Source organism: Nansenia antarctica, assembly GCF_963989245.1.
Source record: "Nansenia antarctica genome assembly, chromosome: 5".
NCBI lineage: Eukaryota > Metazoa > Chordata > Actinopteri > Argentiniformes > Microstomatidae > Nansenia > Nansenia antarctica.
Genome location: NC_137690.1, coordinates 60,239,671 through 60,264,547, shown reverse-complemented (window position 1 = coordinate 60,264,547; position 24,877 = coordinate 60,239,671). Strand labels below are relative to the sequence as shown.

The 24,877-nt window shown below is 45.6% G+C and overlaps 2 protein-coding genes across 2 annotated transcripts; one reads left to right on the top strand and one right to left on the bottom strand.

Moving 5' to 3' along the window:
* Positions 1-1,879: 1,879 nt before the first annotated feature.
* tril (TLR4 interactor with leucine-rich repeats) lies at positions 1,880-4,459 on the top strand (the record flags this gene model as incomplete). The annotated part of the gene is made up of 1 exon (XM_080533089.1): positions 1,880-4,459. The coding sequence occupies one exon, from the start codon at positions 1,880-1,882 to the stop codon at positions 4,457-4,459; it is 2,580 nt and encodes an 859-aa protein (XP_080389215.1).
* Positions 4,460-9,169: 4,710 nt separating this feature from the next.
* LOC308157210 (cyclic AMP-responsive element-binding protein 5-like) lies at positions 9,170-18,576 on the bottom strand (the record flags this gene model as incomplete). The annotated part of the gene is made up of 9 exons (XM_080530720.1): positions 9,170-9,286; positions 9,494-9,709; positions 9,895-10,236; positions 13,491-13,550; positions 13,819-13,948; positions 15,944-16,140; positions 16,761-16,870; positions 18,271-18,364; positions 18,523-18,576. 9 exons carry the CDS (start codon positions 18,574-18,576, stop codon positions 9,170-9,172), a joined length of 1,320 nt encoding a protein of 439 aa, XP_080386846.1.
* Positions 18,577-24,877: the final 6,301 nt, after the last annotated feature.

Below are 24,877 nucleotides of genomic sequence, written 5' to 3'. Positions count from 1 at the left end.
GAGAGAGAAGGAGAGAAAGAGAGTATTTCTATCAGACTAAGAACAAAAATTGATGCGGGGCTAGACAGGAAATGACCTATAGCTGAAACATAGGGGGTTCCCCGATGGACTACATTTCACACAAACACACACATACACACACACATACACACACACACACACACACACACGCACACACACACACACACATGAGGAGATTAAGCCTGCCCTGCCACGGGGACTAATGACTCACCATGATCTCTGACAATAGACATGTGTGAGAATGAGGCTATAGCAGCCTGCTGGGCTCGCCCTCAATGCTGCCAATACAGGGAATTTACAGCTAAAATAGTCATGCATAATAAATACTCAGTTTTCAGGGGTGGTTAAATCAGTGTGTGTGTGTGTGTGTGTGTGTGTGTGTGTGTGTGTGTGTGTGTGTGTGTGTGTGCGTGCATGCGTGTGTGTGTGTGCGTGCGTGTGCATGTGCGTATGTGTGCGTGCCTTGTGCGTTTTACGACCTGTCCTCCCTGGTCGACATATCTGGAACCACAGTCTTAGGGGTCAGTACTCCCCTAGAATTTATATCACAGGAAGAATTGGTGTCAGGCCGTTGCAGTTGGGGGCTTGTGGTTACAGGGCAAGTGCACTACATCATGTGTCATAAAGGTCTGTTGCCATTAGTGCACTTACATACAGGCAGGTTATAATGCATTTTGCATGCAGCAAATCGTACTTAAAATCACACTCAACTCTTCCAAGCCTTCAGTAGGCCTGCACTGCATGCTCCAATGCAGTGAACACTACATGCACTTAATACCCTTCCTTTCAAGTACAGATCCTAAACTAAGATTTGGCACCCCGCCTCAGCAGTCTTAACACACACATCATGACCCGAATTCCACTTTTATAAATGTGAACCATCTGTGCGCTCCGAATCTCCCCAAGGTACCCAGTGGGTTCGGTTTGCACTAGCTGGTGTTCATTGATGGGCACGGCTATATCATCAAATAGCAATCAGATGTGTTTTCTCCTCTCACGCTGACGTGCCAATATAGTCCACGAGATTAAATCATAGTAAGGAATTTGGGAGACTTATTTTTTCTGTTTGTCTTTGAGTGCACTGGACGGACCCAATAGCACTTTATTTTAAACGATGGGAGTCCAAGAGCGAATGTGGAGTCCCCGTGGGGCCTTCGTGGGAAGGAAGGCTTCCCGTCTGCTTTCTCCATATAGAGACTTGCGACCCCCGGGGTTGCGTGGGCGCGCAGAAAACTCGGCCAAAGGGTTCGGACACGTTTTTCTCTCTCTCGTTTTCTCTCTTCTTCTCCCCTTGCTCATTCAACACCATTGAGGCAGGCATATCTCCCTTAATATTGTTTCAAATGACATTTTTGCGTGTGTTTTGTTTCTGTGCGTACGTGAGCGAAGCTGCACTGTCCACATCTGGTCGTGGTGGGGACGGGAGTTAAGGGGGAGGGGCGGTGTGTGTGTATGTGTGTGTGTGTGTGTGTGTGTGTGTGTGTGTGTGTGTGTGTGTGTGTCTGCATGCGTGCGTGCGCTCTGCGCCTGAACCCTGCGTTATGTGGAGGCCTGTAATTTGCACCAGATGACCACTTGGGGGATGGAGGATTTTGGGGAGGTGAGCGTTTCCTCACACAGCACGAGAGTGTAGCGCACAAATTAACTTATTCTGTGGACATGCAGCGCCGTTCAGCAATGGATCCAGACACTTCTGCACAATAAACTTGCCATCTCCATTTTACGGAGCAACAAGTGGATAATATAGGCTAATGGATATCACACACCAGTTGAGAGTGGGGAAGTCGGCGTAACTGCACATGAACAACACAAAGGGAATGCCGCATCAGACGTTTGTGCCAACATCAGCCTTTTGGGAATGGATATCGGTAACTTAGTGGCGGCCATCTGCGTTCTCCTTCTGTCGTGCGACGCCGGGCTCCTCTCGTCCCCGTCCGCGAGGGTCCTCTGCCCGGAGCGCTGCGACTGCCAGCACGCGCAGCACCTCCTGTGCACCAACCGGGGGCTGCGCGCGGTGCCCAAAGTCGCCTCGCCGGTCCCCGAGGACGTGCTGGTCTTCAGTCTCGGGGGGAACTTCATCGTTAACATCTCGGCCTTCGACTTTACACGGTACAGTAATTTAATACGGCTGAATTTACAGTACAATCAAATACAGACCATTAACCCAAAGGCGTTCGAAAAACTCTCCAAATTGGAGGAGCTGTACTTGGGCAATAATCTGATATCAACAATACCCCCCGGGACTTTACAATCCCTGAAGAAATTAACTATTTTGTACGGTAATAATAATGACCTTAAGAAAATCACGCCAGAGATGTTTGGCCACTTGGACAGCGTTGTTAAACTGAGACTCGACGGGAACGCGATTGACATGTTACAGGACTCGGTTTTTAAAAGCTTGACGAATCTGCATTACCTACATCTGGAATCAAACCAGCTGCACCACATTCACAGGAACGCTTTCTCAAAGCTCACCAAACTGCGCTTTCTTAACCTGTCCCATAACAGACAGGCGGCCGTGCGTAATGTAGTGACATTCTCCCAGCTGAGGTCTCTGACCACACTGCTACTCTCTGAGAATGAAATTCAACACGTCGGAAACCACGTCTTTCAAAATCTGAAAAAGCTGTCCAAACTGTCCCTCAGCAACAACAATATATCTCGGCTCGAAAGCGAAGCGTTGAAAGGACTGTCGAGCGTGAGAGAGTTTATGATTGACGGAAACGAGCTGGAGGAAATACCCGCGGGGCTTCTCGACCCTCTGGAACAAATTGAGCAACTGGACTTTAGTCGTAACCGGATTTCCACAGTTGATCCGTCCGCTTTTAAACAGCTGAAGCACCTGAGAGTACTGAAACTCCAAGACAACCGTCTCACGAGCCTCTCTGGCGGTATATTCGCCCTCAACAGCATCCTGTACGATTTAGATCTCCATGGAAACAACTGGACGTGCGACTGCCGCCTAGGTGAACTGAAGCGGTGGATGACGTCGGCACACTCTCAGGGTAAACTGCTGACCGTGTTCGTGCAGTGTCATCACCCAGCGACACTGAGGGGCAAGTATCTGGATTATGTGAACAGCACCCAGCTGCAGCCTTCTGGGAACTGGACCCACTTATGTGAGAGCCAAACTGGCCCCGAGGAGAGCCGAGGAGGGGAGGTCGTTGAGAAGGAGCTTGAGGAGAGGGGGGAGATAGAAGGAGAGGAGAGGAAGGGGAGTCAGAGGAGAGAGGGAGAGGAGAGGAGGGTGGAGAGAAGGGGGGGAGAGGGAGAAGAGAGAGAGATAGTTGATTTGGAAAGAGGTATAGAGGGAGAGCATAGGAAGGTGGGAGAGGAGATGGTGGCGAGAGTGGAAGAGGAGAAGAATAGAGAGGGAGAGGTGGAGGTGGGTATCCAGGGGGACCAGGGAGGACAAGGCGAGTCAGAGACATCTCCATCATTGGAGAGAAGGAAGTGGAAAAGAATTTCCACCAGCTCGAGGACGCGACCCGCCGCTGAGGCTGCTGGGAAGCGTGAGAAAGGGCGACGGGGTTCCGTCCCAGGCAGAACAGAACCTCCATCCCTCTCCACGCCCACACCCCCCACCACCCTGCCTCCACTAGAACATGGCAGCCATGATCCCCATGACAACCTGCCCCATTGCCCAGTCACAGACCTTACCCCCTCTCCGGCCCAACAGGAAGAGGAACGCTTTGACCTGCTCAGAGCAGGACAGGAGGAAGGTCTACCCATGGTCACAGACCCTTGTGTGTTCAACCGCCATTTCATCACGAACGTGACCGTGGACCAGGTGACCTCCAGCACCGCCACGGTACACTGGACCACCAGGGACCACCAGCGCTACACCCCGGGGAGGGCAGGGTTAGATGAGGTCCACTACCGGGTTCTGTTTGACCGGTTTGGAGCCCTTGACCGTTTCCCACGTTACGTTTATGCCCGTGGCGTGGCTCGCTCTGTCACTCTACTTGAACTTAGTCCAGACATCACCTACATGGTGTGTGTGGAGGGTGTGGTGGGAGGGTCTGTGTGCCAAGTTGCGCCCCGAGACCACTGCGCCGGATTGGTCACTCTCCCAGACGGGCATCGCTGGGGAGGGGGACTGACCTCTGACCTCCACCTCGTCACAGTGGCGACCCTGGCGGGTAACGCTGTGCTTCTGCTGGTGATTGGTGGAGTCTGGCTGGGGCGGAGTTTGAGGCGGAGACTCCGAAAGAGGAAGTCGGCGGTGCACGTGCGTCACATGTACTCCACCCGGCGACCGTTTCGTACCGCCATGGCAACGACGGCGGTCTCCACTGACTTCACGTGCTACCAGAGCAGCCGACCCCCACGTCTGGGACCACTAGAGGAAGGAGATCTGATTGAGTTCCCCTGCGACCGTTTCCTAGACAACAGCACCTCCCGCAGAGAAAATGACATGCAAAGGTTCTCTGACTAAACTTTGGGAACCTAGAACCTAGAACCTAGAACATGAATGCACCACCTGAGAACATATATGCACCATCACAAGGAAGATACTTGGGAGAGTGCCTCAAGTGCTGGAGAAAATATGACCAGACCGGGTTGTGTTTGTAAACACAGGAAACCACAGTTAGGTTTGTGTTTATGACCACACAATATGAGAGCCACAGTCAGGGTTGTGTTCAAACAGCTGTGCTCATCAATGCTGACTCAGACTTCCTCTCTTTTCTCCCAGCCTTTTATATTTCCTCTTCCTTTTCCTTGCACCTGTGAGTGTGTCTGTTTGTCTGTGTGTGTGGTGTGTGTGTGTGTGTGTGTGTGTGTCTGTCTGTGTGTGTGTGTGTGTGTGTGTATTTGTGTGCTTGTGCGTGTGCGTGTGTGTGCGTGTTATTTGAATTCAATGCTAATCTTGAACTTACAGACAACAACATATGGTGCTTTGAATGATTTTGTACAAAATGTTATTTCTAATCTGTTGAACATGCAAAGAATGCAAAGAATGATAGCTGCTGGTTGGCAGGAAAAAATACTTGTTTGTTTTGCTTCTTGTTTTTTTAAAAATACTTTTATACTCAACTATATATTTTTCTACAGTAGGAACAAGTAAAGAAATATCCTGGCAATGTGATTGTTTGTACTAACAAAGGCACCATCTGACAAAGGTAGAGACTGGCAGACACCTTTTCAACTCATTAACTGTGATAGTTGAATTCTGCATACTTTGTTTCTATGGCTCACACAAATAAAAGAAGTCCTTCACAGTCATGTACATATTTCCTTACATGGATAAGCAGGTGTGCCGCACACTCTAATTCATTTTGTTTATGGGTGTGTGTGTGTTTTGTGAGCGTGCACATTTGTGTGTGTGTGTGTTTTTGTTTATTTATTAATCTGACCTTTATTTAATCAGATAAACAAATTCTCATTTTCAAAGATGACCTGGCCAAGAGGCCTCGGCAATAATAAATACAAACATATAGACAGAAATACACCGGGTCAACACAAAACAATACATGAGAACGGCAAGGACAGAGAGTGTGTGCGTGTGTGTGTGTGTGTGTGTGTGTGTGTGTGTGTGTGTGAGAGTGAGACACGGTGTGTAGTTCAGTGTATGAAAGAGAGACAGAGAGTGTTTGGTTCATGATAGGGTCTGGCTGTAGTTAGGCAGGCCTTTGTTTGAGTAGACAGGGCGGAGTCCCTCCCACACTCATGGTGCATTCACATACTCCTCTGAAACTATGAGCCTCCCACACTCATGGTGCATTCAATTACTCCTCTGAAACTATGAGCCTCCCACCAAGATTCACCCACGCAGGGTGTTACCCTAACACAAGATGGAGAGTCAGAGACCAGGAAGTAATGGACTGAGATATGAATGAATATTAATATAATTATATATTGCCCATTATAATTAGTAACCTATGGATATTGGAAGCCACATCTGATTTGAATAATTATTAGATAGGGTCTATCTTGCCATTGCTGATAGTAAGTGAGGGAGAGAGATTGAGCAGCATAGTTTCAACCAAATGAGAAAATATATATATATGTTACGGTACATGTGGGAATACGGTACATGTGGGAAAACTAGGGTTAGGGTTAGGTGCTAGGGTGCTAAGGTTAGGGTTAGGGTTAGGATTAGGGGTAGGGTTAGGGTTAGGTTAGATGCAGACACTAAGAAATATAAAGATTATGCTAATGTCCTGTGTATGATAAATACACCCTGTATGAAAACCCTAGTTTTCCCACATGTACCGTATTCCCACATGTACCGTAACATATCTACTTTTTTTTTTTATAAACATGAAACCCAATACATAAACCCAATACAGTCACAATCTTGCGTTGCTGGTTCTTCGGGTCCTCAGTTGTAGCTATCCATATTGTATCCCTTTCATTTCTGAGTCCCATTCATGATACAGGGATCTCTTATCCTTCTCCACATCAATAGTCAGATTGGGTTACTTGTTCACTTTAGTTTGTAGATAGATACAGATGCAGATGGTTGTGTATTCAAAACACTGAATCTGACATTCACTTCAGTTCTAGAAATGTTCACTAGGTGGCAGACTAGACCATTATTTTCCCTGACTGAGGAACACTGTATGAAATCAATGCTGCTGAGTAACCGTTATGGAGTTGGTGGGCATTGGTTGGTGGGCAACAGATAAAGAACATGAAACATGAAATGTTAATGTTGTTTCAACCCTCTATTCTAAAGGCCCATTTTATATTTTAGATTCATCCCCCCTTAGGGGATCGAACAGAACACAAATCACCCTCCGATATCAGAGAATAAGTGCTTTTATTTTTGAATTAGTTTGCAACAATTGTCAATATGTACAAAACACCAATGAAACAAAACCAATCACGATGCAGACACTAAGAAATATAAAGATTATGCTAATGTCCTGTGTATGATAAATACACTCTGTATGAAAAGTATTAGGTGCATTACATGGATTATGTACAATCAGGTACCAAACATCCACCCCTCCCAAGAATGTAATACACAGTATAAAAATGAAGAAATCCTATTCACAGGCTTTGATACAAATTCCTTTTGTATAAACTGTACATCGTCATCACTCTTATTCATGTTCTGTGTTAGAGAAAGGCCTATAGGTGACACACAAGCACACATACTGTAGCATATTACACATATTGTAAAGTAAGTAAGTACACAAATTCATACAGAAATTCATACATGGTTCAAGTTACAAGACTTCCACACATAAAGACAAAACAAAAAAAAACTCAAAATAAAGGTGATAATAAGTCCTGGGACAGTGAGACACACTGCCTCAGACACCCCCAGAAACAAGATGATCCAGTTCAAAGCTGACGATCACAATGTTGGAGCGCCAATGACTCAAGGCTTTAATACAAGTCCAGTTGTTTCATATGGGCACAGATACAAGGACAGGACCCAAGGAGAGGGAGCCACTTCAGACGACTGAGATGCAGGCTGATCTCTAGATGGATCACTGCTTTCTTTTCAGATCCCATGGAAATGACATCAGGAGAGGGAGGGACAAGACTGTTGGAACACAGGGTTCATTTCTGCTTCTGTTACTCTCCATCCCAAATCAATCAATAGCCCGATCCCCCGGAACATCCTATAGGTAATAGGTGATTTCATTTCCCTGTATTGCATATTCTTATCTAAACCATCTACACACATGGCTAAGGGGCATGTGCTAAGCTGGGGCTGGGGATGGATTTGTGATTGGCCATGAAATGTTGCCACCAGCGTTAGAGTGCAGGCTGGTTTCCGGTGTGATGGTTGTGCGCTGCAGTGCCCCCTGCAGCTGAGGAGGTGGAGATGCTGTTGTGTTGGATGGCCTGCTGCTGTGGCCCCGGACATGCATCACTGGGACTTCCTGTCGGGCTCATTCCTGGATCTGGGCAAAGAGACAGCTGTCAATCAAATCTTCTTACAAGTGTGTATGTGTGTGTGTGTGTGTGTGTGTGTGTGTGTGTGTGTGTGTGAGTGTGTGTGTGTGTGTGTGTGTGTGTGTGTGTGTGACCAGTTTAATTTCCAATATACAAACAACAATCAAATGGAATTGTATATGAAAAAAGCCATCTAATCATGCTCTAAAAAACAGTGAATGAAAACTCTGTACAGTTCAGTTAAAGGAAAATAGCTTTTATTTTGACATATACATATGCAAAATACAGCAAAAAAATAAACATATATATCAATGAAATACATGCAAGTTGCCATGCAACTTGTCACATCTAACTGATTTCACTGATTAGGCCATGCAAACTTGATTAACTGTTTAATGGATTCCATTTTCCGAAAAACTGAAGCGAGCAAGCAAAAAGAAAAAACAGTATCAAAATGTATCGAGTGTATGAAGAAATATTAAGATACATTTCAGTATATTTCTGAATACTTGAACATCATTTTTTTCTTTTTCAATCTTAGCTTAAGTCAGTTTTGAAAAGGTGAGATAATAATAACGTCATTATGCTATTTGCTAAGACATATTTATAAAAATCCACGGGTAGGCCTATACAGTATACATTATTTGAAATGACTTGGAAAATTACTTTGGCTTTACAATTCTGGTATTTAAACATTGGCCACTATAAAGCATATTAATGATGAAATAATGTGCACTTCTGTCTTTCCTAAAATACAACATTGCCTCTTTAAGACCTCATAATAAAATCATCAAAATAAATCATTTCAGCTGGGTGTGATATGCGATCACCTACTTCACCAATGCTTTGGGCCAGCCTGATCAGAAAATGATGCATTAACCATAATATATTAATCATATATTTATACCATATATTTATACCATAATATAAAATATTAATAGTAATTGATCATATTTGTATATCTTTTTTTTTATTTACAAAGTGAAGCGGGGCATCTGTTAAACACTGAATCAAGTTAGTATGGCCATCTCATTTTACAAAATATACATTATGGATACTCAACCATTTTACACCTAGAGGAATGTTTTTTTTTCATTCTCACTTTACTCCATGGGAGATTGTGGGGTTATGAAATGTGTGTTTCAGAGATGTGAGTAAGGGTCTGTGTTTGGGTTGGGGTGGGGTGGGGGCAGGAGTGTTGGTCATTGAGGTATAGTGTATACCTGTGTGTTTTCCAGGGGTGGGGGTTGGGTGAAGATTGTCATGGGTCTAGTTTGATGGGGTAGGAGTGTTACTCACTGAGGTACCCCTGCGCCTCTCTCTGCCGGGCAGTGACGGGACAGTCTTTGTGGGTCAGCAGGATCTGCTTTAGCTGGCCGACCTCTGACTTCAGTGTCGTCACCTCATTCTGGAATGACATGGAGGAAACACCATTAACACTGGAAGTGTTACCAGAAATAACTTGAAGTCGTCTTACTTCATATAAGGAATTAATTGTGTGTGTGTTCAGAGCCTGATGTGTGAGAGACTCTGTGTGTGTGTGTGTGTGTGTGTGTTTGTGTGTGTGTGTGTGTGTGCGTGCGTGCGTGTGCTCCTCCAAATATCCCTGCCCTACCTGCAACTGCATATTGTTGTGGGTCAGCTCCTCGGCCTTCTTCTCCAGTGCTGACACCCACACCTTCCTCTTCTGTCTGCACCTGGTGGCCGCTGCTCGGTTCCGCTCCAGGAACTTCTGTCTGCGGTCGTCTGGGTCCTGATCCACGGTCCTCCTGCGACGGCCGCTGCCACCTCCGGGCTGCGCTGGGTGCATGGAATGCGACTGCTGTGGCGAATGCATCTGCTGATCTTCAGGAGACAACTGCACACCGACACAATGGGTCATCATACACTAGAAAAGGGAACTTGGTGACAGTGGCTGACTAGTTCATTCATAGTGATCCATAAAGTGAGATAAACGTGTCATCTGGGTGATCTATGGTTGAACTTGACACAGGGAGGTCAATGGGAGTACAGTACCTGGCCAGGTATGGAGTGGTGGAGGGGCAGGTGAGGGGAGGTCTGGTGGGAGTGGCCAGCGTGCAGGTGTGATGGAGGTGATTGGTGATCCTGATGGTGAGAACCATTCCCCGACTGGTGGGTCTGGTGGCTGTGGCCGTTTCCCAGGTGTGGAGGTGGGGCGTGGCAGTGTTGCTGGTAGGACAGGTGCGGAGCCTGCAGGTGTTGATGAGGATGATGCCGCAGGTGAGGGGGCCCTTGTCGTGGCGACATCATCTCCATCATGTGACCCATGGCGTTCATGTTGCCATTGGGAACAGTTCCCAGGTGGTTGTGGTGGTGGCCCATGGCTGATTTTGACCTCTGAGGAGCCGGAAGGTCAACAACTTGTTTATAACTTGTCAGATTATCATCAAAAAGCTACAGCATGTGAGGTCAACAATAAACATGCATATGAATTTAAATGATAGATTTCAAGATCCTTCTGCTTGTTTATAAAGCTCTCACTGGCATAGCACCAGAATATTTGAAAGACCTTTTGCTAGCATATCAGCCCAATAGAGCTCTCAGGTCTTCTGACACTGGTTTTCTCAGTGTACCACATGTACAAAAGAAGAGATTTGGTGAGGCTGCATTCTCATTTTATGCACCCAAATTGTGCGATGCACTGCCAGTTTACATTAGGGATGCAACCTCAGCAAATATGTTCAAGTCAAGACTAAAAACCCATCTTTTTAATATTGCCTTTAAATGACAAAATAATTAAATTAAGATTATAAAAACCCATCCTTTTAATATTGCATTTAAGTTACAAAATAATTAAATTAAGATTATATAATGATTATTGAGCTGCAACGTTTGCAGGAAAAGCGCTATACAAATAAAGTTATTATTATTATTATTATTATGTATATGCATACATATACAATATGCATACATAGCACAAATTATATTCACACAAAAATACACAGATCTCCTATTTTCTAATAAATGACCATCAAACATACCACTTCATCAAGGAAAACATAGAGAGGCTTTCAAGTCATCATTGCTTGTTCCATTAATTCACAGCTGTGATAACAGTTACACACAAAAAGGTGCTAAATCAACTAGCACTTCATGTTGATATCTTATCAGAGTATCATATGTGCGTATGACTTCACAGTGTATGACATATGACAAAAATAGAAGATGATATGTTTCCTGAAAGATCTAAATAAAAACTGCCCTGCACATTCCCAAACGTCTGCAGCTCTGCAATCAGCTCTCCTTTCTTTCACACTCAGCAAGAGCAGAGCGAGAGAGAGAGAGAGAGAGAGAGAGAGAGAGAGAGAGAGAGAGAGAGAGAGAGAGAGAGAGAGAGACAGACAGACTGTTTCTGGGGCATGACATCACCACACTCTGAACATTACTATCACTCTCGGTTACGCAATATTTCTTTAAGAAGAAGTAGTTTTTTTTTCCGCTCCATTCACCAATGAAAAAAAGGGAGTACATTTAGAGGGTGCCAAGAATGAGGTCATGTAGCTGTCTGTGCCAGTTGTACCAGCCAGCCAGCTAGCCAGCCAGCCACACACACACACACACACACACACACACACACACACACACACACACACACACACACACACACACACATACACACACATACACACACACACACATAGATACACACACTCGTAGCGACAGCAAATGAGTGTTTTAGTTCTCTGTTTACTACATAGAAACCCTGTAACATTGTCGACTATGATTATATCACAGTTACTGGTACGTTATGACACACCAGGTTGCTATTTCTGCCAAGTGATAGCTCCCTCAAAACATGCACATAATGTACTGTATTTAACACACACACACACACCCCCCCCCCCCACACACACACACACACACACACACACACACACACACACACACACACACACACACAGACAGACACAAACACCACTATCAACAATCTCAGACATGTCACTTTCTCAGACTTTTAGACAAATGTACAGTAGATTATATTTAGTTCAGATTAGAGCTACTTTATTTGACTAAAATACTAAATTTACTAAAACTACTGTCACCCTAGTATACTCCTCAAGTCCTCATTTCTTATTTACTCTACCATGGTTGGACAGCCACATCAGATATCAGACTATAACATTGAAGTTAACAGTGAGGGCAGTATTTCTGAAGTCAAAGCTGACACTGATGTGAGAGCATGGAGAGAAAGGAGAACTGGAGACTGGGAGCTCTGAGAGCAACAATGACAAAGCCCAGTCTGTCTGAGAGGGTCATACTAGCCAGCAACCCAGCCTCTGAAACTCCATACGCTCTAGTCTCCAAGCACAGGGTCAGTTTGTGAGCTCATATCCTGTGTGTGTGTGTGTGTGTGTGTGTGTGTGTGTGTCTGTGATGTTTTTTTTCTCTAATATTGATTACAGTGATCTGCATATGTGTTCCCTGAAAGGAGCCCAAATTTAAAAGTTGAGTTAGGCTTGTTTTTTTTGTACAGAAAGTTCACCTGTGATAATAGGATGAGGATTGCCTAGGCGACGCTCCTCCCTGTCCTTCACTACGGTGACACAATTGACATGTACGCGGCAGCTTCAGTTCTCAAACCGTAAGACTGGATTTAACACTCTGCCTTACAATTCATTTCCAGGGATAATAGTTTCCTCACCCACCATTGTCTTTTATATCAGTCTGTGGGGTTGGGAGACTTTGACTATGCCAGCCATTGGTTTTTATTTGTTTATAAAGCAGTTCCTTTAAAACTCCCACTTTACCTCACATCGTTGCTTTTATGGCAGACATGCTTTTGAGAGTACCGGTCCCAAGCTTGGCTAACCCTTTAAATTCCACGTTTAAGACTGTGATAAAGGATTAGTCATCTGAGCAGTGTACGTGTCTTAATTGATTATACTGAGTAGATTGTGTGTAATTGTTTGTAATGTAGGCTAATGTATTGTAATTTAATGTAATGTATTGTTTGTAGTAGTAATGAAATGCATAATGTAATGTTAATGTATTTTAATGTACGCAGGGCTCCCGTGAAAAAGAGACCGTGGCCTCAATGGGACACCCTGTATAAATGAAGGTTTAATCATAAACAGACGTCTGATGGAGAATCTGGTGTTGACTCTGACAAACATTTTGCGCATTTCAGACACATTAACAGATTTAAGCGATTTTAAAGGGAAGAACTTGAGAGAGAAAGAAAAAGGAAAGAAGTGAGGGATGGAGAACTGACTTCCTCTATAGAGCCATACTGTAGCTCTAGCTCAGACTATGTAAAGGTGTAGAATTACACTCTGTTTCCTCTGTTCTGAGGTATGAGATTAGCCAGAAGGTGAATGGGGCCCGGTTGCCTGCCTGTATGTGTTTCTGTCTGTCTGTGTTTCTGTGTGTGTGTGTGTGTGTGTGTGTGTGTGTGTGTGTGTGTGTGTGTGTGCGTGTGTGTGTGTGTGTGTGTGTGTGTCTGTGTGTTAACTTCAGCAGTATGAGATATATGAGATAAAAGTGCCGATGGAGATGAATCCAAAACAGAGATCAACTAATCTATCACCATGGAGACGCAGGCAGAAACAGGAAGGCAAGACAAGGAGTGGGGTTCTGATTTTGGTTGGTACCTGAGGTGAGGAGTTCATGCTCATCATACTGGATCCCAAAGTGGACATCTGTCTCTCCATCTGAATAAAAAAAACAAATACAAAACTTTACATGAGGGTGCCCCTTAGGCCAATTACTGTACTGTTACTTTGGTAACTACAATATAATTACTCAGCTGTTCAGCATAGTTACTATGTAATGATAGTGTTATTGTGTGTGGGGGGGTGTATGTATGTATGTGTGTGTGTGTGTGTGTGTGTGTGTGTGTGTGTGTGTGTGTGAGTGTATGTGTACGTGTATGTGTGTGTGTGTGTGTGCACATGTCTGTGCGTGTTCATCTCTACTTACAGGCATGTGCTGGGCAGATGCGCCTTGCATGGTGGGGTCTGGCAGTGTGCCAGGCATTGAGGCGGGCAGAGGCTGCCTCTGTCTGTTGTTCCTCAGGTGCAGTAAAGAGGACAGGGGCCCAGGGACAGGTCTGAGATCAGGCAAAGAGAGGAGGGTTCATGTAAAAGACATCCCACAACCAGCTCCTCACAGATCCAAAACCAGCCAAATGGAGCGGCTGATATACTGTAGATACAGACAGGTGGAGGGAGAGATGGCAAGATAAGAGAGGTGCAGAACTCCGTTGGATGGATAGCTAATAGAAATATGTGTGAAAGGGAAATTAATGAAATGGAGACAGGGACGAGTTGGAGACGTAGAGACGTCACTCGACGCAGATGAGAGAGAGATAGAAAGAACGAGGAAACAGAGAGAGAGAGATAGAAAGAGAGACGGAAAGAAAAAGTAACAGATTGAAAGGAGTTAAGAGTCATGGAATGCAGCCGGGGTACAGGGGCCGGCCCAGGGTGCCATGTGATGATGTAATGGTTTTGGCTCTCATCCAATCAGACGGCGTGGGCCTCCCTTGCTGCGTTGAGGTCATCACTGATGATGTCACCACTGACTCCAGAGCTTGCAGCGAATTAAAAGAAAGAAAGAGAAAAGAAAGAAAAAAAAAAGAAAAAGAAAAAGAAAAAAAACACACCCGAACCAAAACAACGCCTCCTCACGTAACCATAACAGTCCTCTCGGGCCAACAGCCAGACACTGTGAGACAGGGTCGCCATGGTAACCATGGATCAACACCTGGAGAAACAGTTGAAAACACCACGAAATGCAGCTTGCAATGCTACGCCGTGCCAGCGCTGCACACTCACACACACCGTCTGACTCTAACTGGTTCTGAGTTGCTGTGGCTTCCTGTGACTTGACTCTGCCGTACTGTTGTCTGAAAACTCTGGAGTGTGTTTGCTGGTGTTCCTTCCTTTCTGGTTCTTAAATGTTCAATTTGTGCTATTCACATATGGGCTAGAAAGGGGAAGTGAGAGATCAGATAAAGTCTAAACTTCCTGTAAGTCTCAGGCTCTATGAAAGGATCAATTCAGACTTTTTTTATGGTTAATGGTATGCTGCATGGGTACAGACACTTGAATTCGCCTGGTTTTGAAAAATGTACCGACACCAGTGACACCAGTGAACCCCTCATCAGGCTACAACAGAAGCACAAAGGACAAGAAAAGCTCAAATACCTTGTCGTTTGGGTCCGATATCAGAACTTGACTGTGAAAACGGCACACACTCAAACTCGCACTCAAATCGTCTGTGACATCATCGTCGTCCATCAACCTTTTCTACGATTCTGCAGCGTGTGCAGCCATGGCTCAACTCTCATAGACACACAAGCACAGACACACCAGATATCCATGTAGCTAACTCTGACACGTTTCAGAAAACAGGGCCAGATGTTTGGAGTTGAGAGGAAAGACAGAGACGTCCCCAATCTCCTTGTTCTGCTGTGTGACAACCATACCCATGTAATCCACACCCACACTGAGGCCAGTGAGTCAAGAGTCTCACACAACTGGTCTGCGTCAAAGAAGGGGGGGGGGGGGGGTTAAAGAAAGAGAGATAGGGGGATGAGAAAGAAAGAGCAAAGAGAGGGGGGGGGAGAGGGGAAGATAGTGTGAAAGAGAGGGAGGTAGTGAAGGAGACAAAGGACAGAGATGAAGAGAAGAAAGAGAAATAAAGACAGAGAGAGAGAGAGAGTAGGAAGGTGAGAGAGGAGTGAGTCCATATAGACACGGGGTCTCTTTTTTCATATCCACTGGCCCCATCTCATGGCTTCTCTCTCTTAATCTCTTTTCTCCCCCCCTCCCCACTTCATTAGTGCTCTGATAAATTAGTCTGTCTGGGGAATGACAGTCTGTTCCAGACGGAATGAGTTATAGCAAGAACTAAAGGGGAGGAGGGAGAAAGGGGGAGAAGACCAAAGAGAGAGAGAGAGAGAGAGAGAGAGAGAGAGAGAGAGTGTGTGTGTGTGTGTGTGTCTGTGTGTGAGAGTTGTCTTAGAGAGCTCACACCCCAGAAGAAAGTAAACCTATTTTAATGAGGTAAACATTTTACTGAACTCGTGTCCAATACTCACCCGGAGTGTGTGAGAGTGGAGGAGGTCTGGGTGATAACTGAGTTGGCCTGTGAGGAAGGCACCGCTTGCTGGGCCGCCATACTGCAGCTAAGACCCCTCATACCACCAAGAGACTGGGGCTGGGGCTGGTGCTGACGCTGCGGTTGACACTGGGGCTGGGGATTGGATGGACACGATGACCCATTTTGAGAGCGATTCTGGAGGGGACAGTAGGGTTTCAGAGGAGGAAAGATGGTTCATTTTCCACTGTTAGATCTCCTATGCAAGCATGTGTGCGTGGGGGGGGCGTGGGCGGGGGGGCTCTGATCACCTGGTGTTAGGGTTAGGGTTAGGGTTCCTGCTGCAGGTCAAATATCATGCAGTCGTCTGATGGGGTTTGTGTGACTGTCTGATTCTCACACACATAGACCTGTCACCCAAAACACATTCTTACCTAACCTGTCAATCAAATGCCTACTCGCCAATCAGGGAAAAGCAATGTTTTTTTGTCTGCCTGTTTCCTGTCTGCCTACATTTACATTTTAGGCATTTAGCAGACGCCTTATTCCAAAGCGACTTACAATCGATATATTTGACTAAGCAAGTGAATCATCAATTCACCAGTTCTAGCAGGAAGAGTAATCTAGCTCAGGCCAGGGGCAGTCGTAGTTTTTTTAAATTTATTAATAGACACTGGAGAGACAGTACAAGGAGGGCAGTATACGTCTTAGGAGGCATAGTATAGAGGAAAAGCAGGTGTCTTAGGAGACACAGTGCTGGGGGTGCCTAGGATCTGATCATGGTAAATGTAGTTTTTTGTAGTTATTTGTTGTCTCACCTGTTTGTTGTTCTCCTCCTCCTCCGCCTCGCGGAACTCCTGTTCGATCTCATTGAAGAGGCCCACCTCTTCACAGTTCCTCAGGAAACGTGTCGGCGTCGGTGTCTGGTCTGCACGGAGTGAACACACACACACCAGAGAGAGAGAGAGAGAGAGAGAACACAGCTATGACACACATACACATCGGAAGGAACACAGACATTAGATTTCAAAACAGACCACCGTCATGAGTTGCACTTGAAAGCTTATAGGAAGTGTCTGTACAGATCTATCCTGCCAGCGATGATGCCAGACAGCTTTACGAGTACCCGCTTGACTTGATGTCACACAGCCATTACCATTGGTCGTAGAACACAAGAGGAACAGATCACCATAGCAACCCTTCTCCGTGTGATAAGATCAGAGCCTTGCCTTCCCTCGGCCGTTGTGGTGACATGATATTTCCTCTAGGAAGTTTGATGAGCTGCAGGCCCCCCCCCCCCCAGCAGGAGAGAACGTGGCGGCAGGGGGGGTCAGAGGTCACAGCGATGTTTACACCCGGAGAGACCGGCGTCGCCATGGTAACAGACCAGACAGGGTCCGCAGGCAGCACAGTACTTTGATGTGTAACTCGGTGTGCCAACTCTCATAGACACATAGACACACACACACACACACACACACACACACACACACACACACACGCCAGATATCCATGTGGCTAACTCTGACACGTTTTAGAAAACAGGGCCACCAGTCAAACTCATGAATCTGAATCTGTTGTGCTTTACTTTTCCTTTCCCCGTGTCTTATCTTTTCCGCTCGTATAGCCGACGCTACATGCTGCTACACGCGGCATCCTGTTACCATCTCTTTGTGAGACGCGGCCGTATCCAATACAGCTGATCTGATTTCATAGGCTTTACCGTACCCTCACATCGTCATCATTCTTTCATCAACCACTGATCCCGAAGAGAGGTCATCCGACACACACACACACACACAAGCTCTCACATACGCACACACATGCATACACACACGTACAGTAGGTACACACATGCAGCCAGCACACACGCACGCACACACACACACACAAATCTGATCCAGGCGACACTAAGCTTGAGTGACAGACAGCTGGTCTGACAGATGAAGGGGGAGGTTGGTATAAGAAGACTTGCATTTCACCCAGAGAAATAATCACAGTGTCCAGTCAGACACACAAACTCACTATGAAAACCAGCTCGCTATGAAAACCAGCTCACTATGAAAACCATGTGAGAGGAAGAGAGAGAGAGAGAGACAATGAGTGAGAGCGAGAGAGAATGAGAGAGCGAGAGAGAGAGAGAGAGAGAGAGAGAGAGAGAGAGAGAGAGAGAGAGAGAGAGAGGGTGAGAGAGAGAGAAAGAGAAGATTACAGGGAAGGGAATAGGAAAGAGAGAAAGAGAGAATGGCGTCTAGGGTAGACAAGGCTAGTGTTCTCTTTCTCTTTCATGTCCACCTCTCTGACGTGAGAGGGGGTTATCTCTCTCACCTGAGAGGGGGTTATCTGTCTTAATGGAGGAGAATCTCAGGGTCATCTCATGCTTGTGTCTGTGGATCATCAGGTGGGCATCTGTCTGGAACCGCTGCAGGATGACCAGGCAGAGAGAGAAAGAGAACTGAGCACACTCACAAAGACACAACACATTTACTTGATGGATAAAAATTAAGATGATCATATCGACTACAGCATTACATCATGGGTAAGTGTCATGAAACCATATGCATAAAGGTTACGACTAACTTGAGAGCAGCCAGGAGCGCTGCATACGTAGGGCCGGTCCTGTTCATCATTCATCGCTGTTACAGATCTACACTGAGGAGAAAAAAAGAAAGAGATGAAAGATAAACACAACACATCAGTGACGACCTTCTCACTGCCTTGTGGAAGATCATCAAACGTAGCACCGTCCTTACCTGTACCTACACCTGCTCTCTACGAGTCACCGATATCTATATCAGTATCTCAGTGTGGATGCAGAGAGAGATGTACCTCCTCTAGTCTAAAGGTTGAACTAAAAAGGGAAAGAGTTTCCTGGAAAGGCCCATGGCTGATATAGAGAATAGTGATGATGTCATAGCGAAGACGGAACTAGGCCCATAGAATTAGAACAAGTGGAACGGACATCTCCATTCTAATTCAAATTCGGTGACGGGCCCTACACAAGAGAGGCCAACGGTTCCATTCCATTCTGTTCCGTTCAGTTCTTCTGTTCCATTCACTTTGGCTCCCAGTGTGGGAATACTTCCAGGGGAAGGTTCAAATGTTCCATATCTATGATACAGTTGTCCTGTAGTACGTGTTAATCCGATGCGAGCAGTAGCTGATATCCAGACAGGTGCAACAGAACGTCTCCTAGATGATGGATGGACGGACGGCACTGGGACAGAACCTTATCTTGAGGAAAACGATCCTGTCAGGGTCAGTGTGAGCGTGACACACGGTGTGTCTCAAGTTCAGGAGTGGTCTGTCGGTTATGGGTTGTGAGTGACGGAACCTTGCTACATCTACTAACAGGCAGTTCGGTTACAGCCTACACCTGGTTTTAAAACACCTTATTATGGGCCAGATCCAGACATGGAAGTATGAAAGCATAAGTGCTTTGAAGTCAATAGCAGATTGGCGGCGTAATAGTTTGTTTTGCTCAAGGATATTTCCAATGTGGCCCTATGTGACGATGTGTCATTGTGATTCAATCTAGACTCCATTTCCTTCATCCCTCCGTGGGGTTTTAATAGCACAAAATCCTCAGTTTTGCTACTCTTGGCTTGAGCTCGACATGTGTAGAATGTGATTGCTCTTGTTGGATGGAAGAGCACGGCCCCGGCTTTAAACAACACCAGCATTGAGAGACAGAGAGAGGGGGAAGAGAGAGAGGGAGGGGGGAAGAGAAGCTAACCCAGGGTTGACCCCTTAGCGCTACATCAGCGATATTAAGATGGGAAGGGGAGGAGGAGTAGATGGGGGGTAATCATGACTTATTTGAAGCAATGGCCCTTCATTTTCCGTCCGGACTGAGACCCAGTGTGAACTCCATAACAGCCCCCCCCCCCCCGCCCCCACCCCAGGCATTCCTCACAGCAGTGTCAGAGAGAGGGATTCTCAGGAGAGCTGTGGGCCTTTGGAGGCTCAACACACTGACACTGTCGACCACATGACCCCACTGACTTGACAACAACCTAGATCTTGATAATGACAATGAGGAGAAGGAGTTGGTGGAGGATGGGGATGATAATGATTACAATGATGATGATGATGATGATGATGATGATGATGATGATGATAATCATGGGTTGTGGTGGATTTTCAATTTGAACAATGAGATAATACCTGCCTCTCTCCTTTCCATACATGTTGGCCCATGGAGAGAGGGTCATGTTTTGGTTATATAGGGGAAGGGATATTATGGGTACACACTGTGGGTCCTGATGTTAGAGGAAAGAGAGAGAAGAGATAAAAGTGGAATGGAAGACGTAGAAGAGGTGGGAGAACAGTAGAAAGAATGGAATGGCTAGTCTTTACTGGCCATAAGACAAGAGTGAGGGGTGATCGGTGGGAGGGAGGGAGGGAGGGAGAGACGCAAAGAAGAGGGTACGGAGAGATAGAAAAAGGCGAGTGGCACAAAGGGACTGAGAGCAAGGAGAGGGGGGAGAATGACAGGGGGAGGTATACAAAAGGTAAGAGGCACTGGAAAAGAAGACAGAGAAAGAGGGAGTCAGGGAGGGAGGGCTGTACAGAGGAGCAGCTCATAACAGGTTCAAACCTGCCCCGGAGCCTCAGTCCCCATCCTGCTCCTCCTCCACATGGAGAGGTGACATCATAAGTGTGTTGTGTGTGTGTGTGCATGAGAGAGAGAGAGAGATTGTTTTACGTGTGTGTGTGTGTGTTTGTGTGTGTGTGCATGAGCGAGAGAGAGAGATTGTTTTACGTGTGTGTGTGTTTGTGTGTGTGTGTATGTGTGTGTGTGTGTGTGTGTGTGTGTATGTGTGTGTGTGTGTGTGTGTGTGTGTGTGTGTGTGTGTGTGTGTGTGTGTGTGTGTGTGTGTGTGTGTGTGTGTGTGTGTGTGTGCATGAGAGAGAGAGAGAGTAAAAAAGTTGCTCCAAAGAAATCAAGCATCTGTAACAGGTTAATATGGTCTGCATATGAATCTCACCAAAACACCCCTTGTTTCTTTGTTTTGTTTGAATCTCCTACCTGTGTGCTCTGTAGTTTGGTGTGTTGAACGTATGGAGCTATTTTAGTGCCAGCAGAAATTGAATTGTATTTGACAGATTGAATTGAATATGAGCACAAATTGAATTGTATTTCACAGATCTGAATTGTATTTGACAGATTGAATTGAATCTGAGCACAAACTGAATTGTATTCGACAGATTGAATTGTATTCAATTCAGTTTTCATTATTTTCATTCAGTTTTCAAATTCAGTTTCTCTAAATACAATTCAGTTCTCTAAATACAATTCAGTTTTACTCAAAATACAATTCAGTTTTACTCAAAATACAATTCAGTTCTCAAAATACAATTCAGTTTTTCTCAAAATACGAGTTCAGTTTTAGAGGCACTCATCCGGGGACTCTGGGCTAGGTAGAATAATAGAGCACCGATTCTAATCCCTCCCATCCGAATTCATAAGAGCAACGCATCCGGGTACTTTGCTCTCCCGTCATGTCCACGCCCCTTTTTGTGTGATAGAAGTGTAGAAGTTTGACTGGCGGTCAATGGGAATTTCTGGTCTACTTTAATCCGATAAAATAAGAAAACCGTAGTGCTTTTTAGATATTAGGAGCTCCATATGAACGCGCCTACTTTGGCTACGTCACAGATCTATAGAGGTGAGCTGCGTCGTGATAATCTCCGCCTGATAAATGTATATAAAAGTTGTATTTCATGTCTTGAACGTAATCCAGTTGTTGCTAGTCGTTGTTTAACGTACCCCACTCGTCTTGTGTAAATTCTGTTTGGATTTGAAATCGCTAACACACGGTTTTGTATCAGTTGAAGAAAGTGGGCTAATAGGCTAGGTGCATGATCTCCACTACTTCCTGAAAGGCACCTTGCATGAACATAATCCTGTCTCACTCTATTGGTTTAATTGATTAATCAGCTGTGCACTGTGTGTTCCAACAGTTTACCGCACAGCTGATTAATCAATTAAACCAATAGAGTGAGACAGGATATGTTCATGCAAGGTGCCTTTCAGGAAGTAGTGGAGATCGTGCACCTAGCCTATTAGCTAACCCAAAGTTTAATGGTTGCTAGCATGATTTTGTTAACCGTCCGCTTTTGGTTCTTCTATCAGGGGAGTGAGACAACTAACCAGACTGATGTTGGCCTACCTGATACATTGTGTGTATGTTCTATATGTCACACAGGTATGGAGATGTTTTGTCTGTTTCATTTGAAAACGTTTTTTTATTATTTACTGTGTATTTATTTACTGTGTAATGGGAGGTAAGCTTGATAGCCTCATGATTTAGTCCACACCAGTAGCTATATACAGCTGGTGTGGCTGTTATTGCAACATATTGTATGTCAATACTGATTAATAATATTGATGCTGTTATTTTTATATTTGTTTAGGAAACGAAATATGGGTTTTCTGATGTATGATAGAATATTGCCAAACTGTTTATTTTTATTATCTATGCATCTATGAGCTGATGATGCTGATGTCTATTGTGTATATATATTTGAATACATATTCATATATATAGTGACAGATCTATAGATCGTCTTAAGAGGGGAGCGAGACAACTAACCAGACTGATGTTAGCCTACCTGATGCATTGTGTGTATGTTCTGTATGTCACACAGCTCCACTAAAGTGAACCAGAGACCAAGTTCTGCCTCCGGCCTTGTTATTGCCCCACACACCACCAGAACACAACGCAGGCGTAACACACACGGGTTACATTGGTGCCGTGACCCGGATGCTCTGCCATTGCCAAGCCTCTGTTCGCCTTGACAGCAGGCCAGAAGAGGAAAGGGCGGGGTGGAAGGAGCGCTGGCATGTTCAGGAAGTTGACTACTGCGGATTGGAGTCCCGCCTGTGAAGAAGCCTTTCATACGCTCAAGAAGGAGCTTCTCGGCTGTGCTGTGCTGGCTCACCCAGATTTTTCCATTGTGCTTGTATGTCCTTTGCTGGCTGCCCCACAGGTACACTTGTCGTATCCTAGGTTGTATCCTCGTCGTCACGGGTACAAGGGAAGGCCTGCACCACCTTTGCGATCTGATTGGCTACAGCAGAGCTGCTTGCGGCAATAACTTTCCTGGACATCATGTCAAACTCAGTGCCGTCGGTGTCAATGACAACTCCTCCGGATTCGCAGACTATGAGAGCAGAGGCAGCGATGTCCCAGCAGTGCATACCGATGTGGTAGTAGGCATCAGCACCACCTGTTGCCACCAGACACATGTCCACCGCAGCGGTGCCCACCGCACGGATCCTGCGGTGTGGCCTCGCTAGCCACCGATGGTCCAGCCTGGACCTCCAGGGGGGCTGCGCTCTGGGCCTGGTTGTCCCCGGGAGTGGCCTTGTCACCCGAACAGACAGTAATAGGTAGGGTGTAACGGATCGCCCCCCACGGTTCGGTACGCATAGTTAATATCCCTTGTAAATCACAATGTAGAGTTGCCATGAAAAGATAGACGTGACAGTTGCGTGCTTTGTTTTACTCTAAAGCGCAATGAGGTTGATAGTGCAAAAAAAAATTCTAGAACAACAAGGCTGCATTCGTAAATTCGCTCTGGAATCTGATCAGCATTCATGGAACGCCTCTTGTCCAATCAAATTACTTGGTCCCTTTATGACGTTGGACCCAGTGTGCTCTCCGGCGCTCTCAGAGCAAATTTACGAACGCAGCCCAAGTGTTCATGGCGAGTCCTGCTAATGTTGGCGACAGAGAAGAACTCGAAATGCCTCCCTCGTCATTTAAATCCCATGTATGGGAGCACTTTGGCTTCTCTGTCAATTATAACAATGACGGACATTGTCATTGGAAGTGTGGTCGATAAAAAAGTTACGGTGTTTAAGCGTTGTGCAACGAGAAAGTCGTACGAGCATGGCCACACATTTGCCGCGACCCTGGTGTGTTGACGGGAGGCACGAAAAAGGCAGCTTGACAACTTCTGATAATGTAGCCAATTTTTTCATACCATGTTTAAAGTAAGGTTTCACTTTATTATTTAGTTATAAATAAGTGGCATAAAACATGTTTATTTGTCTGCTTTAAAGAGCCCAGTGATTCACTGCTGCAACCAGGTGCCTCCTCCCTCTCTCCTACTGCATAATTTAAGTTGAATGTGTGTTTCTGTTTAATATGTAGCCTAATGTTTGAGTGTAGAATATGTTATGTATATATATATATATATATATATATATATATACATACACACATATATATATATATATATCAGTTTTGACATCTTGAATGTTGTTGGGTTTTACACAGTAAAAGTGGTGTTTTTACAGAATTCGAGGAAAAAGCTTTTTATTTTTATTTTTATGTTTTGTGTTGATCCGAAAAATGATCCGATCCGTGACTCAAAAACCGTGACACGATCCGATCCGTGAGTTAGGTGATCCATTACACCCCTAGTAATAGGTTTGTCCTCCTCCTTGAGCCTAGCAGCCACCTCTAGCCGGCTTTTGGGATGAAGAAGCATTGCATCTCCCTTATGCTTATTTCGCGTCTGTCTTGAAGCAATGTTATACATGTCTTGGTCCTCCAGGAGGGCTGCTCTCTGTCCCTGTGGGGCTGCTCTCTGAGCCTTGTTGATGGGGGCAGCCATGGCCTTGGGTGGATCCACCGATGGTCCAGCCTGGACCTCCAGGGGGGCTGCGCTCTGGGCCTGGTTGTCCCCGGGGGTGGCCTTGTCACCCGAACAGACAGTAATAGGTCTGTAGTCCATGTCCACCATGTCCTCCATCTCCTCCCTGTCCAGCTGCCAAGCAGCCTGCCAGTTAAAGGCATTTCCTTCACTCTTCTTCTTGGCATTTCTACAATATAACAAAACCCGGTAGTCTCCGAACTGGTTGTCCCCGGGGGTGGCCTTGTCACCCGAACAGACAGTAATAGGTCTGTAGTCCATGTCC